Source organism: Oncorhynchus mykiss, chromosome 30 (genome assembly GCF_013265735.2).
Source record: "Oncorhynchus mykiss isolate Arlee chromosome 30, USDA_OmykA_1.1, whole genome shotgun sequence".
In the NCBI taxonomy this organism is placed as follows: domain Eukaryota; kingdom Metazoa; phylum Chordata; class Actinopteri; order Salmoniformes; family Salmonidae; genus Oncorhynchus; species Oncorhynchus mykiss.
This window is the reverse complement of record NC_050570.1, coordinates 36,845,408-36,864,537: the sequence shown is the minus strand read 5'-3', so window position 1 is coordinate 36,864,537 and position 19,130 is coordinate 36,845,408. Positions and strand designations below refer to the sequence as shown.

The 19,130-nt window shown below is 43.6% G+C and overlaps 1 protein-coding gene across 2 annotated transcripts in view; it reads left to right on the top strand.

The window, feature by feature from the left end:
* Window positions 1-19,130, top strand: part of LOC110521786 (rho GTPase-activating protein SYDE2) — a 74,751-nt gene that overhangs the window by 46,670 nt on the left and 8,951 nt on the right. Inside the window, exons 3-6 of one of the 2 annotated variants that reach the window (XM_036968810.1) lie at window positions 4,305-5,488; window positions 8,413-8,539; window positions 13,459-13,640; window positions 14,032-14,263. In XM_036968810.1, the coding sequence (XP_036824705.1) occupies window positions 4,305-5,488; window positions 8,413-8,539; window positions 13,459-13,640; window positions 14,032-14,263 (1,725 nt within the window). Of the gene's footprint in view, window positions 1-4,301; window positions 5,489-8,412; window positions 8,540-13,458; window positions 13,641-14,031; window positions 14,264-19,130 lie in introns of both variants that reach the window. The other variant, XM_021599651.2, reaches the window with a different exon arrangement.

Here is a 19,130-nt window from a genome sequence, read left to right as displayed (position 1 = left end):
CATTTACATAAGTATTCAGACCCTTTACTCAGTACTTTGCGGAATCACATTTGGCAGCAATTACAGCATTGAGTCTTCTTGGATATGACGCTACAATCTTGGCATGTACTTCCAGCGCTGACAGAGATAGCCGCCTCGCTTAGAATTCCTAGGAAACTATGCAGTATTTTTTTTAATGTGTTATTTATTACATTTCTTTGTTATTTCTTACATTGGTACTCCAGGTAATCTTAGGTTTTATTACATACAGTCGGGAGGAACTATTGGATATAAGAGCAACGTCAACTCACCAACATTACGACCAGGAATATGACTTTCCCGAAGCAGATCCTCTGTTTGGCCTACCACCCAGGACAATGGATCGGATCCCAGCCGGTGACCCAAAAACAACGGCGCCGTAGAAGGGGCAGATGGAGCGGTCTTCTGGTCAGGCTCCGTAGACAGGCACATCGCGCCCGAGCATACTACTCGCCAATGTCCAGTCTCTTGACAACAAGGTAGACGAAATCCGAGCAAGGGTTGCCTTCCAGAGAGACATCAGAGATTGTAACGTTCTTTGTTTCACGGAAACATGGCTCACTCGAGACACGCTATCTATAGTGAGCAAAAATCCTAGAACCATACGGGGGGACCTAGTGAATGACCTGCAGAGAGCTGGGACAAAAGTAACAAAGCCTACCATCAGTAACACACTACGCCGCCAGGGACTCAAATCCTGCAGTGCCAGACGTGTCCCTCTGCTTAAGCCAGTACATGTCCAGGCCCGTCTGAAGTTTGCTAGAGAGCATTTGAATGATCCAGAAGAAGATTGGGAGAATGTAATATGGTCAGATGAAACCAAAATATAACTTTTTGGTAAAAACTTGTTGTGTTTGGAGGACAAAGAATGCTGAGTTGCATCCAAAGAACACCATACCTACTGTGAAATATGGGGGTGGAAACATCATGCTTTGGGGCTGTTTTTCTGCAAAGGGACCAGGACGACTGATCCGTGTAAAGGAAAGAATGATTGGGGCCATGTATCGTGAGATTTTGAGTGAAAACCTCCTTCCATCAGCAAGGGCATTGAAGATGAAACGTGGCTGGGTCTTTCAGCATGACAATGATCCCAAACACACCGCCCGCGCAACGAAGGAGTGGCTTCGTAAGAAGCATTTCAAGGTCCTGGAGTGGCCTAGCCAGTCTCCAGATCTCAACCCCATAGAAAATCTTTGGAGGGAGTTGAAAGTCCGTGTTGCCCAGCAACAGCCCCAAAACATCACTGCTCTAGAGGAGATCTGCATGGAGGAATGGGCCAAAATACCAGCAACAGTGTGTGAAAACCTTGTGAAGACTTACAGAAAACATTTGACCTCTGTCATTGCCAACAAAGGGTATATAACAAAGTATTGAGAAACTTTTGTTATTGACCAAATACTTATTTTCCACCATCATTTTCCACCATGTTACATGTTTTGGGCATCATCTCCCTTGAAGCTGAAGGGATTTTCCCTGTAGTGCGTGAAAAGGGAAAGGATTGAAAAGGGAAGAGGGTAATGAAGAAGGGAGTAAATCCTATTTAGAAAGCAAATGGAAAATCACTATTTTACATTTGAAAGGGCTCAAGCATCCGGTCCAGGAATGGGCAACTGCCGGCATGCGGCCCGCGACCCCACTTTTGAAGGACCTCCAATCAATCCCCCATAAAATGTTTAAACTCAGGGTCTGAACTTGTTGCGAGTTATAATAGTAGAATTGAATACACCACAGTCTGTAGTTTGATTGCTGCCAGACAAAAGATACCATGTGTGTTAATACGGTGGATTTGCGTTGCGTTCATTGCCACAGTTAGAAACTGTACAGCACAGGTCTCAAAAAAGTGGAAGAAACTAGACATTATTGTGGCTGCAGCAGAAAAGTTTTTGGGACTCAAGGAAAGACTTGCAAGGGGTACTGGTGCCAGAAGACCCGCCCTCCCAGGTTCCCCTTGAGCTCGTGTAGGGATCAGATCTGTTGTTTTATGTATTTATTTTTTGTACGTTTTTTTATACTTCCGTTTTTTTGGGAATCCTGATTCCATCTCGTATTGTTGGTGGCAGGATGCACGTTCAATTGTGTGATCGCCAATATACCATAGAAGAATAGTAGAATACACAAGGTACCATTTCGAAATGTGGTTGAGCATCAGCAGTTTTTCTCTTATATCAGTCAAAATGTTTAGATTGCTAAATTAGATTAGCAGCCAGCTATCTGAACTTGTTATCATGGTCAAATTACCGGCCGGGCTGCTCCCATTGATTTTGTAAGTCAGTCTCACTCAGAAATAATAATTAAAACTGTAAACATTTCTCTCCGCCCCATGGCAAAATGTGTAGAATTACAGCAAACTTGCTTCCAGGTTGCCTATCCCTGATCTACACTGTAGCTAGCCTGGCCTGAGGCTAGCCTGGCCTGACCCGCCACCGCGGATAGATTCCCACCAGGACCCTCCCCTATAGGTTCAGGTTTTGCGGGGGTACTGTCACGCCCTGATCTTAGAGAACCTTTTTATTTCAGGGTGTGATTTGGGTGGGCATTATGTTCTGTTTTCTATGTTTTTGTATTTCTATGTTTTGGCCGGGTATGGTTCTCAATCAGGGACAGCTGTCTATCGTTGTCTCTGATTGGGAATCATACCTAGGCAGCCTTTTCCCCTTTTGTCATTGTGGGAATTTGTCTTTGTTAGGGGTACTATAGCCCTTGTAAGCTTCACGGTCGTGTTTGTGGCGACATTTTAACAAGTAAAAGAATGTACGCTCACCACGCTGCGCTTTGGTCTTCCTTGAACGACGGCCGTGACAGCTTCTGTCTTGTCTCCGACTAACATTCCTGAATGTAAGTTCATATCCCTATTAGGCAAGTTATAGATGCATACCAGACATACAGTATCTATACCTAGAGTAACAGACTGCCTTCAGTAATGTTAGCCTTGCGCCGTGAAGCATTCCTCTTTGTGAAGCAGTTTGTTTCAGCCGTGGCTTGCGTGCACCTTTGCTAATAAGATCTGGCGTAATCTAATTTGAATTTCCCCAGCATTTAATTCAATTAAACACAACACTAGAATGAATTATTAGCTAAGGGCTGACCTATTTTTTTCAATGGTGAAGTTTGTCATGGTCTGACCTGGTATGCAAGTGGTTGCCAACAGTGTAATGCGATTGAATTTAGTCCCATATTAGTCTAATTTAAACCTGTGTCTAAATGTCAGACGTCTAATCTTTGCTCACAAAGTGAAAAGCTAAACACTGACTTACAGTTGAAGTCGAAGTTTACATACATCTAAACCAAATTCATTTTAACTCCGTTTTTCACAATTCCTGACATTTAATCCTAGTAAAAAATTGCCTGTTTTAGGTCAGTTAGGATCACTTTATTTTAAGAATGTGAAATGTCAGAATAATAGTAGAGTGATTTATTTCATAGGACTCGTTTTACTGTGGATATAGATACTTCTGTACCTGTTTCCTCCAGCTTCTTCACAAGGTCCTTTGTTGTTCTGGGATTGATTTGCACTTTTTTCACCAAAGTATGTTCATTTCTAGGAGAGTGAACACGCCTCCTTCCTGAGTGGTATGACGGCTGCATGGTCCCATGGTGTTTATACTTACGTACTATTGTTTGTACAGATGAACGTGGTACCTTCAGGCATTTGAAAACTAGACTTGTGGAGGTCTACCATTTTTTTCTGAGGTATTGGCTGATTTCTTTTGATTTTCCCCATGATGTAAAGCAAAGAAGCACTGAGTTGGAAGGTAGGCCTTAAATTACATCCCCAGGTACACCTCCAATTGACTGAAATGATGTCAATTAGCCTATCAGAAGCTTCTAAGCCATGACATCATTTTCTGGAATTTTCCAAGCTGTTTAAAGGCACAGTCAACTTAGTGTATGTAAACTTCTGACCCACTGGAATTGTGATACAGTGCATTATAAGTGAAATAATCTGTCTGTAAACAATTGTTGGAAAATTACTTGTATCATGCACAAAGTAGATGTCCTAACCGACTTGCCAAAACTATAGTTTGTTAACAAGATATTTGTGGAGTGGTTGAAAAATGAGTTCTATTGACTCCAACCTAAGTGTGTGTAAACTTCTGACCTCAACTGTATACAGTAAGTACATGGCAAAAAATTAATTTAAGAAATCTTTCCAGTGCCCTTCTTTAGTGCCACGAGGTTGAGTGTTATCTTGGTGTATTATCTTGGTAATCTATTATCTTGGTGTATTTTCATAGTTTAAAATGATGTCTACCGCTCTCTCTGTCCTGGTTGTTTCCCTGCAGCAGAAGCCCCTGACCTGGCCATCCCTGACTTCCCGCCGCCCTCAGGCCTCAACCCTGCCAAAAAGGGAAGCTCCCTCAACTGGTCATTCCCGGACAGGATCAAGTCTCCACGCACTGTCAGGAAACTCTCCATGAAGATGAAGAAGCTTCCAGAACTCAGCCGCAAGCTCAGCGTAAAAGGGACCCCTAGCAACAACAACAACAGCAGCTGCAACGGAGCCAGCGAGAGCAGCATCTTAAAGACCCAGTGTCCCAAAAACAATTACGGGTCAGAACCAGGCCCAGCTACTCCCAGGTTGTCCCCAAGGGGTGGGCAGGGGGCGGTGGCTAGCCATAATGTGATCTCGAGGTATCACCTGGACAGCAGTGTGTCGACGCAACAAAGCTACAGCAAGAAGAAGAGCAGCGGGACCTCCAAGTCGGCTAGCAAGGGGGGCTACCTCAGTGACGGGGACTCCCCAGAACTGGTGACCAAGTCTGGGAAGCACGGGTCCTCAGAGGCCAAGGGAGGCAATGGGAAGGAGAAAGACCCAGCCACTGGAGGAGGAGAGAGAACAGGAGCTGGAGGAGTAACAGGAGGAAGTGGCAGCCCCAGGCTGCACGGCACAGAACTAGACATTGACGCTTTCCGCCACTACGCCTTCACAGAACAGCCTAAGTGCACCCAATACATCTCGGGCCTGATGAGCCTGCACTTCTACGGCGCCGAGGACCTCAAGCCACCACGCTTCGACTCCCGAGACGTCTACTGTGCCATCCAGGTGGACTCGGTCAACAAGGCGCGCACTGCCCTGCTCACCTGTCGGACCACCTTCCTAGACATGGACCACACCTTCAACATCGAGCTGGAGAACGCCCAGCACCTGAAACTAGTGGTGTTCAGCTGGGACCCCACACCCAAGAAGAACCGGGTGTGCTGTTACGGCACAGTGGTGTTACCGGCACTCTTCAGGGTGACCAGGAGTCATCAGCTGGCGGTGAAGCTGGAGCCTCGAGGCCTGATCTACGTGAAGCTGAACCTGATGGAGCAGTGGCAGAACTCCCTGGATGGAGGCTACAATGGGGACCGGGAGCCACAGATGTTTGGGGTGGAGGCCTGGAGGGTGGTTGTGAGGGAAAACACAGGACTCATGCTGCCCCTGCTCATTGAGAAGTGCATCACGGAGATCGAGACGAGAGGCTGCCAGGTGAGTTCAGTTCACGGTGTTAATGTTTAATGTTTTTACAGCCTTTTATGTCCAACAATTAAAATTTGGCCCACGGGTCTTGGACTGTCAGAGAACCCTTATTTAGACCTTGGACTTTCTTAGTTAGCCAACTGCCGATTTTGGCAAGGAATATCCAGTACAGTGCTTTCATATTGCGACAGCCAGCAAGCTGAGTGAGTGGCCTGGTTACTCAGCATTCGGTGAGAGAGGAACATGTCCAGAGGCGAGTTCTGGATGATTCTGGTTGAGTGGCAGACATTAGACCATGCATCACATAACAGGCCTTCTTGTTTTCATGTTGCAAGTGGCCTTTTATGTGATACAGAAAGAGAGAGAGAGAGATGGAACAGAGCGAGACAGGCAGCAGACTCTCTAATTAGTCTCTCTCCTTTGGCACTGGTTTCTTCTAATTAGCTGAGATGCCACCCAGCAGTAAAAGTGTCTGGCTGCTGCCGTAGAAATTCCATCCATCTTAGGGAGGATGCAGGTGCCCTGAGTGGCTGGTCCTTGGTGGGCAACCTCCATCGGGCCATTCTCCAGGGCCTTTCTCCAGGCCTCTCCTACACTACATAACACAGCTCATCTATCAGTCCTCTGGCCGACTGCTCTACATGGGCTCGCCCTCAGTAGGGGATGGGGACTATATGGCTACCAGCAGTCTCATAGGTAGACCTTCCTTCAGGTTCTTATAGAGGACATTTATCAGTGTTACTCTGAAGGGGCTGTCTGGCCTAGACACTGAGCATGCCATGGGACTGTCCCTAACTGGGGTGGCTATGCATTTGGGCCAATCAGTGTTGTGCTAATGGTTTTAGCCACTGGCCAAGTTAATTTTCTTTGTACTAGTCCATTTATTTCTCTCTCCCCTTCTCACTCTCTCCATGCTCTCTCCATTTCTCTCTTGTTCTCTCCATTTCTCTCTCCTGTTCTCTTTCTCTGTTGTTTTAAAGAGACACACATATGTCAAAGACATAGTAGAGCTTATGTAAGGGGATATGACTATGTATCACTAGATGCAGTTTGGAGCCATCTTTACCCCGTGGTCCCCCAGGGGCCCATGCCGAGAGAGGTTAGGAGGGGATCTACACCAGATTACACAGGAATTTATAGGACTTGTCACTGAGGCAGGCAGAGAGAGCCAGACAAACAGCATAGCATGTCTTTAGAAATAATTATGTGTATCCCTAGATGGAGACTACTCTCGTTTCAGTGTCTCCACAAATGCATGGCCCGAGGGGCTCTGAAGCTTTTAAGGCACTTGGGGATGATTGTGGCTGTTCTGAAAAGACTGCAGATTGGTGTCACAGAAGCGAGTAATGTGTGTGGATGCTGTAATGCATGTTTTTTGTGTTTAGTAGAGTCAGATGCCTTTAAGAAAGTACAGTATCTCTACCAGACATATTGACAAAAATAGCCAGCTGAGATCAGAAGCTACGAGGGGTCAGAAGTCTGGAAATGGTGCAGGTGCAACCATCTTTTTTCAACCTGTGAAGTTCCACTCCCTACTGATTGGCTTAGTTAGGTGCAACCAGTGTCTCTGTGTGTGTGTGTATGCTCGCTCATTCAGGGTTCATTCAGAAAGTCCCTAACTCACCAGAGTAAACCATTCTGTTGTTTTTAATTAAGACGAGGACAGACCCTTATTTCCTGTGCGTGTGTACATGTGTATGTATGTTGCTCAGCAGTGCAGTAGATAAGGCCAAGGCCTCTTCACTAGCAGCTGTCACACCACCGCCTGCTGCTCTGCTCTCTCCTCTGAGCTTCTACTGACCCTAAACTAAAGGTAGAGCTTTCTCTCAATGGACTTGTTCATTGTGCCCAGTGACTTCTGTTTACTTTTGCACAAAGATAAATCCTTGCCTAATCTGCCCATTTTTCTCCCTCTCGTGTGAGGGAGTGAGGTTTAGAAATGCTAGACAGAACCGAGAGATCTCAGGCACGAACAGTGTGGCTAGTAGCCTGTATAGACATGTGGTTGGAGCCTGTAGGTCTGTAAAACCTATAGATATTGTGTCCAGCTTAGTGTTGTCACGATACCAGAATTCTGACTTCGATACCAGGTTCAGTATCAAGATAGTCGACACTGAAACATTACTCAATACCAAAACGATACTCGATACCGAAACGATACCACAGCAACTGATTAGCTAAAGTCACAGAAAAACCAGTGGGCTTTCTTTTTTTAAACATGAACCAATATGTTAATAACCGGTAGTACTAAAATAACAAGTAGAATATCTTCTATTTTCAATTTTTTTCAAAGAATAAAAAAGTTTTCCTTATGCAAAACCATATGAGACTCAGAGCATCCAAAATGACATAAAAAAACAACACTTTGAAACTCATTTCTGAAGCTTCTATATTGCAATATAGTCTACCCACCATAGAAACAACAATGGATTTTACACAGCATACTACGATTCCCAGAGAGCATTTCAACTCCCAGGGTGCAATGCTCCACCCATGGCTGATGGCTGGCTACTGATAGCAAGCCCAGACAAATGCAAAGTAGTCTAAATAAATTGCTGTCATGTCTAATTTATGAGTGCATTTCACTTTAATTTTGGGTTGTGGTGATATTATAATGCTCACATGAATGTCATGCTGATTATACACAAAACATTGCTCTAACACCTGCTCTTTCCATGACATAGACTAACCAGGTGAAAGCCATGGTCCCTTATTGATGTCACTTCTTAAATCCACTTCAATCAGTATAGATGAAGAGGAGGGACAGGTTAAATGAAAAATGTTCATCCTTGAACCAATTTAGACGGATTGTGTATGTGGGTGAATGGATGGTGAATGACCTGGTTATATTTGGGAAAATATTTAAGCCAGGTGTGTGTTTATGCAAGTTGTGTGTGTGTATGTATTCAACCTGCTTGTGTGTGTTTCTGCAGGTTGTGGGCCTCTACCGTCTGTGTGGCTCAGCAGCAGTAAAGAAGGAGCTGCGGGAGGCCTTTGAGAGGGACAGCCTAGGAGTGGAGCTCTGTGAAAACACCTACCCTGACATCAACGTCATCACGGGTAACATTACACTGCCAACCGCATCAGAGCCTCTGTCCCCTAACATATATTAAAACACTTGCTGTGTGTGTGACATACACACACACTTGTATGACACGTGTGTGTGTGTGCGTGTGTATGTGTGTGTGTGTGTGTGTGCGTTTTGTAGTAAAAGCATTCCAATCAGCATACCACCCGTATGTGAGTTTGCCTGAGGGGAGAGTCCTCACACGAACCAGCCAACCATCCAGGCCAACGTGCATTTAGGTCAATCCTTCATTCCTCTCTTCCAGGTTCAGACACACAACTCTGACCACCTCCGGAACACACACACATACACAGTTTTGCCATTATCTACACAAGAGGAGACAATAACCCAGTTTCACTCTGGTTAAAGTACTGTAATTCCTCACTGGTTTCTATCAGTGTCAGCGACAAACTGGGACAAACTATTTCATTTGCTAAATATTTGTATTTGTTCTGCCTGAACATGTGGGGACTTGCGTGACTGTCCAATTTTCCTCTTTCCCATGCAGAAGGATATTAATTAATGAATTAACCAACACCAGTTATCTGTTCACTTCTAGAGTCTTCCTGCCATGTCACCTTCAGTCAACCAATGAATACAGATTCCGGGAATAGACAGTTAAGAGAAAAAATACTTGCTCATGGATTTCTCCCACCGGAAAAAGAGGAAGACCATGGAAGCCCTCGGGCATTGTGGGTTTGGGAAGAGGCCCATATAGGAGTCCTCGTATGATGCCTGCTTTGATCTGAATGCATGGCTGAGCAAAGAACACAGTTAACAGTTGAGTGGGTAATTAAAAAAAGGGCCAACACTAGCGTGGATTGTTGGTTTTTGCTTGCTGCCTAAATTTGCTCTGCCGAGCATTCGGCTGTTGCAGATGGGCTGAGGAAGTGGCGTGAGGGAGAAAGAGAGGAAGGGTGGTTGTCCTGGGTTGGGCAGGGCTGGGTCAGGCTGGGCAGAGAGCGGTGGTAGATAGAGGGTATGGGGGTTGGTGGTTTGAGTGGAGTCAGGCCAGCCAGAGAGAGAGACAGAGAGGCTAGCTAATAAGCATGCCAAATGTATGAGCTAAGAGGAGTCGGTGAGGGCTGGCTTGTCACACGGCTAATTTAAAAGGCAGAGGTAGTAAAAAGGAAGACCAAGTCAAAGTTCAAGCCAGAGCTTGCAAAACATGTGCACTGCCTGGCCTTCCTTTGTTTCAAACCTTGATCCCAGACAAAGTTACCAACTTCAGCAAACAGCCTCATGGTTGTCATGCACTGAATACAGAACAGTAGCTGACATAAATTAATTGAATTTATTTTGCTAACTCTCTTTTTGTATCAGCAGATTTTCTGGGGTTAGATTTTCCTTGCACTTTCAGTTTCACCCCATAAAGTTTTTGCTATGTACAATCAGACATTTTTTTTGTAGGTTAACATGTAGTCAATAAACACATAGACAACGGGAGTCTGGACTTTGCAGATCTGTACTGTAATTGAATCAGAGTCTGTGTTAACAGCTGGGATGTGGCTTAAATCAGGGAGTGAGGTGGAGGGGGGCAGACACGCTCTCTCTCTCTTAGCCCCCTTTGACTAGGGGACAATTCCTCCTGGGCTGGGAGGCTTTGGCAGGACCCAGTGTCCACAGAGCCACCCTCCAGTCCCCCAGCCCCTTTAGACAGGAGCACAGATGGAGGGACAAGCTGGTCATTTTACTTTTAGTCACGGTTGTGTGTTTCAGTCCACCAGGCAGGCATCTGACTCTTCTGGTCCCGCTTGTAGAATCCGTAATGCTTAACCAAGGGAGGCAGTAAAGAGAGGCCTACTGGGTCAGTAACAGCATCTGCCATTTTGAAGTTCTTCTTGAAGTATAATTTATTTTTAGTGTATGTAACATAGCTAGGAGCCTATACAAGGATCCCTTGTGTTCACAGGTCTGATGGACCCAATACAGAATTTACGTAAAAATACTTAATAGATGTTGTCTTATATCAATTACAAGCAATATAGACAGCATACATGGTTAGTATGTGCCATTTACAGTGCCTTGCGAAAGTATTCGGCCCCCTTGAACTTTGTGACCTTTTGCCACATTTCAGGCTTCAAACATAAAGATATAAAACTGTATTTTTTTGTGAAGAATCAACAACAAGTGGGACACAATCATGAAGTGGAACGACATTTATTGGATATTTCAAACTTTTTTAACAAACAAAAACTGAAAAATTGGGCGTGCAAAATTATTCAGCCCCTTTACTTTCAGTGCAGCAAACTCTCTCCAGAAGTTCAGTGAGGATCTCTGAATGATCCAATGTTGACCTAAATGACTAATGATGATAAATACAATCCACCTGTGTGTAATCAAGTCTCCGTATAAATGCACCTGCACTGTGATAGTCTCAGAGGTCCGTCAAAAGCGCAGAGAGCATCATGAAGAACAAGGAACACACCAGGCAGGTCCGAGATACTGTTGTGAAGAAGTTTAAAGCCGGATTTGGATACAAAAAGATTTCCCAAGCTTTAAACATCCCAAGGAGCACTGTGCAAGCGATAATATTGAAATGGAAGGAGTATCAGACCACTGCAAATCTACCAAGACCTGGCCGTCCCTCTAAACTTTCAGCTCATACAAGGAGAAGACTGATCAGAGATGCAGCCAAGAGGCCCATGATCACTCTGGATGAACTGCAGAGATCTACAGCTGAGGTGGGAGACTCTGTCCATAGGACAACAATCAGTCGTATATTGCACAAATCTGGCCTTTATGGAAGAGTGGCAAGAAGAAAGCCATTTCTTAAAGATATCCATAAAAAGTGTTGTTTAAAGTTTGCCACAAGCCACCTGGGAGACACACCAAACATGTGGAAGAAGGTGCTCTGGTCAGATGAAACCAAAATTGAACTTTTTGGCAACAATGCAAAACGTTATGTTTGGCGTAAAAGCAACTCAGCTCATCACCATGAACACACCATCCCCACTGTCAAACATGGTGGTGGCAGCATGGTTTGGGCCTGCTTTTCTTCAGCAGGGACAGGGAAGATGATTAAAATTGATGGGAAGATGGATGGAGCCAAATACAGGACCATTCTGGAAGAAAACCTGATGGAGTCTGCAAAAGACCTGAGACTGGGACGGAGATTTGTCTTCCAACAAGACAATGATCCAAAACATAAAGCAAAATCTACAATGGAATGGTTCAAAAATAAACATATCCAGGTGTTAGAATGGCCAAGTCAAAGTCCAGACCTGAATCCAATCGAGAATCTGTGGAAAAAACTGAAAACTGCTGTTCACAAATGCTCTCCATCCAACCTCACTGAGCTCGAGCTGTTTTGCAAGGAGGAATGGGAAAAAATGTCAGTCTCTCGATGTGCAAAACTGATAGAGACATACCCCAAGCGCAGCAAAAGGTGGCGCTACAAAGTATTAACCTAAGGGGGCTGAATAATTTTGCACGCCCAATTTTTCAGTTTTTGATTTGTTAAAAAAGTTTGAAATATCCAATAAATGTCGTTCCACTTCATGATTGTGTCCCACTTGTTGTTGATTCTTCACAAAAAAAATACAGTTTTATATATTTATGTTTGAAGCCTGAAATGTGGCAAAAGGTCGCAAAGTTCAAGGGGGCCGAATACTTTCGCAAGGCACTGTATGTACATATAACTAGGAATAAAGTGACCGATAATAAACAGTAGCAGCAGCATATGTGATGAGTTTTAAAAAAGATAGTCCTTGCAGCCAATTGGTTAACTATTTAGCAGTCTTCTGGCTAGGGAGTAGAAGAACGCCCTCAAAGTTTGTTTAAAAAAAATATATATATGTATTTAGCAGTCTTATGTCTTGGGGGTAGAATAACATTCCCAGAACATTTCTTCTCAGAACGTAAACACAAAAAAAGTATACGTTCCCACAACTTCCAATGAACCAAAGGTGCTAGCTGGGTAGTTAGGCACTGAAAAAAAAAGAGAGAAGAAAAAAGGTATTGACAGCGTGTCAATTCTTTGAGGTGGACTGGAATATTTTCTTTCTGTATTTGTCTGTTATTTTTTTGTCCTCCCCCTTCATGAAAAGAAAAGGCAAGGGGCTTAGTGTATATAGACAGTGTGGGCTTCGTGTTTGTTCGTCTCTTTTGTCTGAGCCTGGGGAAGGCTGAATGTGGCTGGAGTTACAGGTGTGAATGCCCACGCCATCACAGACCCGAGCCCCCCCACCCTCTTCGCCTCACCACCACCTCTGACATTCTGAGGCTGCCATGTCATACCCAATTTCAATCAGAACAGAGCCCACCACAACAATGAGTCTTAAAAGCCTTGGCAGCCAGCAGAGTGTGTGCCAGGTCTGGCCTGCTGTATAAAAGAAGGGGAGAAGAAAACACTTAGCTTTTCTCAATAATGACTCTTCGTAAAGATAATATTTTTAGGGATTTGTCAGGTATTTTAAGCTGTCTTGTGAAGTAGTACATAAGAGGTATTTCACTTCATTGAGCCGTGTAAAAAAAAAAACGTATGAAACCCAGCTGATAAGGTCCACAGAGCACAAACAGACAGTGGTGTTGTTCATTGTGTCCTTTCTGGTGAAAATCTTTGCCGTCCTCTTACTGGCAGCTGTAATCTGGCAGCTGTAATCATTATCAGAGTTATGATCAGAGATAATTTTTCTGTTAACTCAATGAAGGGTTTCTCATGCTTTCTCTCTCTCTCCTCCCTTCCCCTACTTCTTCTCTCGCCATCTCCTCCCTCTCTCTCCCGCTCCCTCTCATTCACCCTTCTCTCTCTCTCTCTCTCTCTCTCTCTCTCTCTCTCTCTCTCTCTCTCTCTCTCTCTCTCTCTCTCTCTCTCTCTCTCTCTCTCTCTCTCTCTCTCTCTCCCGCTCCCTCTCATTCACCCTTCTCTCTCTCTCTCTCTCTCCTCTCTCTCTCCTCTCTCTCTCTCCAGGTGTTCTGAAGGACTACCTGCGTGAGTTGCCCTACCCCCTTATCACTAAGCACTTGTATGAGACTGTGTTGGACTCTATGGCTCAGAGACCTCTGCGTATCGGAGCAGGAGGATGTGAAAATGACCCGGCAGACACAGAACACACCGTTAGTCTCCTGGAGAACCTGCCAGAGGTGGAGAGGGTAAGGGACAGTTCCTCTTCAATCGATCAATGAAGTGTATTCATAAATCAACATTTGTCACAAAGTGCTTTTGCAGTTGCCTTTTTGGGTTCACAGTGCTCTTGGTTCTCTACATTCACCAAGTTCCTTCAGTAATGTTCATTAGTACTGTGCAGCGTTCACAGTACACAGTTTCAAACCCTCTTGATGTTAGGAAATAACAGTACCTGAGAGAAATAGCAATAGCATAAACAAAGATCCAATAAGCGACACATTTCGGTTGAATGCATTGTTGTGCAACTGACTAGGTATTTCCTTTCCCTTAGTGTGTTTGTGCTTCTAAAAGGAGCCGTGTCTTTGGTCAGTGTTAATCCGCCCTTACCCAGCATGTTTTCTGTCTCTGTTACTCCAGTTGACCCTGCGGAGGCTGCTGGACCACCTGAAGCTGGTGGCGTCATTCCATGAGGTCAACAAGATGACGTGTCAGAACCTGGCGGTATGCTTCGGCCCCGTGCTGCTCAGCCAACGCCAGGAGGCCAGCTGTCATAGCAACCGGGTCTTCATCGACTCGGAGGAGCTGGCCAGCGCCCTACACTTCAAGAAACATATCGAAGTGCTACACTACCTGCTGCAGCTATGGCCAGGTAACCTCCACCATGGAGATACACTACAATACTAGAGTGGCCTTTGAAATGAACCTTCATAACTCTAGAATGAGGTGATAATGGCAGCCATCTTGGTCAGGGATGCATTCTAAACCAGTATACTTCATGGTGTAGTACCATGCAGTACCACTGGATCTAGAGTCATTTACCATTGGATCTAGAGTCAAAAGGCCTATCTTTATTACTGGCTCATTACTCCTGCAGTGAATGTATCAGCCTTTTAAATCAGGCCGTTGAGTAGTGTGTCTACAGTACATGGGCATTCTGAATTACTAAAACAACAACTTAATAAACAAGTAATAACAGACTTAAGCATTCACCCAAAATCAGACAAGCCATTTCTTAGAAGGACACTATGTTCCCCCGGATGCTTTCTAGTGCAAATTGTTCCCAGCACTGTGCTGGGGTTCTGTTCCAAACATGACTTTAAAAGGCTGGGTTGGCACTTTAGCTGACACACGCACGCACACACACACACAGCAGATTCGCCACATCTGTTCGTTCATCATAGATTAAATGCTCCACAGAGTGCTTCATCATGACGGGAGGGCCAAAGCCTTACTGTAAACCAAGCTCAGTGGGCAGGGACGCTTCTATATAAATCACCGTCCAGAGAAAGTGTGCTTCTAAAATGGCACCCTATTCCTTATATAGTGCACTACTTTTGTCCAGAGCCCTATGGGAACTGGTCAAAAGAAGTGCACTGTAAAAGCGAATAGGGTGCAATTTGGGATGCATCTGAAGACATCCTGGACCAACTGTGGCTCTACTGTGGCTCTATGGTTGTTAATGTGTCTCTGTTCTGCTCTCAGCAGCTGTCTTCTTTGTGTGCACGGTGATACGAGAGACAGATGCACTGTTGAGTATAACTGGGATATGAAAGAAAGATGAGCGTAGGGTTGCTAAAGGGTTTGGTTGTCAAATCCTGTGCCGATGAATGTGCTGCCTCTAACGAGGATGGGGAAGAAAATACTATAAGACTATACAGTAACTGTCTGATCCCCTCAGATCTCTAACATTTTCTCTAACCAATTTAACTTCATAGTGTTGTGTACACAGTTGAAGTCTGAAGTTTACATACACCTAAGCCAAATACATTTAAACTCAGTTTTCACATTTCCTGACATTTAATCCTAGTAAGAATTCCCTGTCTCGCGTCAGTTAGGATCACCACTTTATTTTAAGAATGTGAAATGTCAGAATAATAGTAGAGAGACTGATTTATTTCAGCTTTTATTTATTTTGTCACATTCCCAGTGGGTCAGAAGTTTACATACACTCAATTAGTATTTGGTAGTATTGCCTTTAAATTGTTTAGTTTGGGTCAAACGTTTCAGGTAGCCTTCCACAAGCTTCCCACAATAAGTTAGGTGAATTTTGGCCCATTCCTCCTGACAAAGCTGGTGTAACTGAGTCAGGTTTGTAGGCATCCTTGCTCGCACAAGCTTTTTCAGTTCTGCCCACAAATGTTCTATAGAATTGAGGTCAGGGCTTTGTGATGGCCACTCCAATACCTTGACTTTGTTGTCCGTAGGCACTTTTGCCACAACTTTGGAAGTATGCTTGGGGTCATTGTCCATTTGGAAGACCCATTTGCGACCAAGCTTTAACTTCCTGACTGATGTCTTCAGATGTTGCTTCAATATATGCTCATAAATTTCCTCCTCATCATTGTGAAGTGCACCAGTCCCTCTGGCAGCAAAGCACCCCCACAACATGATGCTTCCACCCCCGTGCTTCATGGTAGTGATGGTGTTCTTCGGCTTGCAAGCCTCCCCCTTTTTCCTCCAAACATAATGGTCATTATAGCCAAACTGTTCTATTTTTGTTTCATCAGACCAGAGCACTTTTCTCCAAAAAGTACGATCTATGTCCCCATGTGCAGTTGCAAACCGTAGTCTGGCTTTTTTTATGGCGGTTTTGGAGCAGTGGCTTCTTCCTTGCTGAGCGACCTTTCAGGTTATGTCGATATAGTACTTGTTTTACTGTGGATATAGATATTTTCACACCAAAGTACATTCATTTCTAGGAGACAGAACGTGTCTCCTTCCTGAGCGGTATGACGGCTGCATGGTCCCATGGTGTATATACTTGCGTACTATTGTTTTTACAGATGAACGTGGTACCTTCAGGCATTTAGAAATTGCTCCCAAGGATGAACCAGACTTGTGGAGGTCTACAATTTCTAGGTATTGGCTGATTTCTTTTGATTTTCCCATGATGTCAAGCAAAGAGGCACTGAGTTTGAAGGTAGGCCTTGAAATACATCCATGACATAATTTTCAGGAATTTTCCAAGCTGTTTAAAGGCACAGCCAGCTTAGTGTATGTAAACTTCTGACCCACTGGAATTGTGATACAGTGAACTATAAGTGAAATGATCTGTCTGTAAACAATTGTTGGAAAAATTACTTGTGTCATGCACAAAGTAGATGTCCTAACCAACTTACCAAAACTATAGTTTGTTAACAAGATATTTGTGGAGTGGTTGAAAAATGAGTTTAATTGACTCCAACCTAAGTGTATGTAAAATTCCGACTTCAACTGTATACAGTGCCTTCAGAAAGTATTTACACCCCTTGACTTTTTTTTGTCACTGGCTTTACCCACAATACCTGATCATGTTAAAGTGGAACACAGCAAAATAATAAGAATAAGTCAAAGGGTATGAATACTTTCAGTGCTTACATGAAAGTCTTACATGAAACAAATTCTATACATGGAAAATATCCTTATTTAAAGATTGCAAACATGTTAGTGCTAGTTAGATATTCAGTCCAAGGAAACCATCTCAGATAATTTTGTACCTGAGAGAACAGACAGTTGTTGAATATTGTACCCATTCATTTGTCAGCTGCAAAGCCATACCATAGACCAGTTAAACTGGTACAACACTTCCACTCACGGGTTGCCAAAAATAACTAACTGAAAGCCACACCCCCAGTAATCAACACCTCTAATATAATGTACCTCTACCATAGACCAGTTACAACACTTCTACTCGCGGGTGGTCAAAAATAATAAATTGGAAGCCTCGCCAACACTAAGCCATGCCACCAATATAATTTCACAGTGTGCCTTGCCTCGAGCGAATTGTAGACTTACCCCCCATGAATGTAATTGTTAGTGACAGAGACATGGTTCCTGAATTCATACATTTTTGAACATGTGGCCTTCAAGTGAGTTCCTTGGCTAATATCATTATAATTCAACTCTTTATGATGATACATTACATATCTCATCACGCCTTATTTTGAGGCCTAGCATTACCCTAATACAGTGGCCTGAAACTCATGGTTTACAGGCCACGTCAGGCCTGTTAGTAGGGTTGCAAAATTCCAGTAACTTTCTCCAAATTCCCAGATTTTAATCTTCCATCTGGGATTTCTGGAAGCTTGTAAGACACATTATGCTTCTTTGCAAAGTGTAATTTTTGTTGGAATTGGAGTGTGGAAATCCAACTGTTGGAATTTCTATTCATCCGCAGCCTTATTTCATAATGACTGCCAGGATTAGGAACAATGTGCAGATGCTATCTAAGCCATTTAAACTGGAACAACCATTTCAGTAATGGGTGCCAAAATCTATCAAAATGATTGGATCAGTTTAGGAAATTGTATGTTATTTATCATTGTGTAGCATAATATTAATCAACCAATCACTCAATGTACATGCAAAAACACGAATATTAAAAACAATTTCAAAAAATCTACCTGTAGTAGAGCATGCTGGGTAAAAAGTTTTTGTTATCATACATTTTTAAAATGTAGTACTTCTGCGACTTCTCATTTAGTTTGGGTCAGTACCATATAAACATTTTAAGTAATAATTACTTTTCATTAACTTTGAGTTCAACATACTAGAAGTATCTGAGTAAAAAATACTTCTGCGTCAGTGTAGTTTCCATCCCTGGCTAGAGCCTAGAGGTGTGTCCTGAGTGAGTAACTCTAACCTTGACCAAACTGAAATTCAAGTCTTGGCTGGCTCGCAAATCTATGTTTACACACACGAACGCACACACAAACACACACACACATATATACCTCCTGTTCTTTATGCCCACTTCCTCAGCTCAGTGTGTAATGCGGCCAGTCTATAATTAAGGACATTCCAGTCCTAACCTTAGCCCATAGCTCTCCCAGCTTTAGTCTAATGTTTAAAAACCATTATAGGACATTTTCAGCTTCTTCACAAGGTCCACACCTTCCAATGCATTGTTGCATAGGCCTGGAGTGTGTGTCTGGGAGTGAATGTCTGGGAGAATGCTTTGCTTGGCCTCTGTACATGCTTTGTTTTGTGTTAATTTACTGTATGTGTGAACAGTGCCGATTTTAGCATGTCAATCTTGTGGGGCAAACAAATATATTTTTTAGATGCATGCCAGCAAAGCCACTACACAACACAAAACTAAACAATACATGAATTGCACTATGACGGTGACAAACGGTGCCCACAAATTGTTAGGGCCTACATAAAGCTTTCCCAACAGCAGTCCCAACACCTTACCACTGCTACACCTGGCTATCTGCTGAGCCTTGTCTGGCAGCGAAACAGTTAATTCAGCCTCATTTACTGCCTTTAAAAAAACATAGCTTATATGGCTGACTTGCTTAAACCAATGTGGTTTCTATTGACAATTGAGATGTACAAATTATGGCATAAGGGGACGAAGAGCTGATAATAGGCAATCCATCATTTCGTTTTAGACATAAATGAGCAAGCTAGGACAGACGTAGTCAATAAACAATGGGGAGAACAAGTATTTGATAACCTGCAAAATCGTCAGTGTTTCCTACTTACAAAGCATGAGGAGGTCTGTAATTTTTTTTATCATAGGTACACTTCAA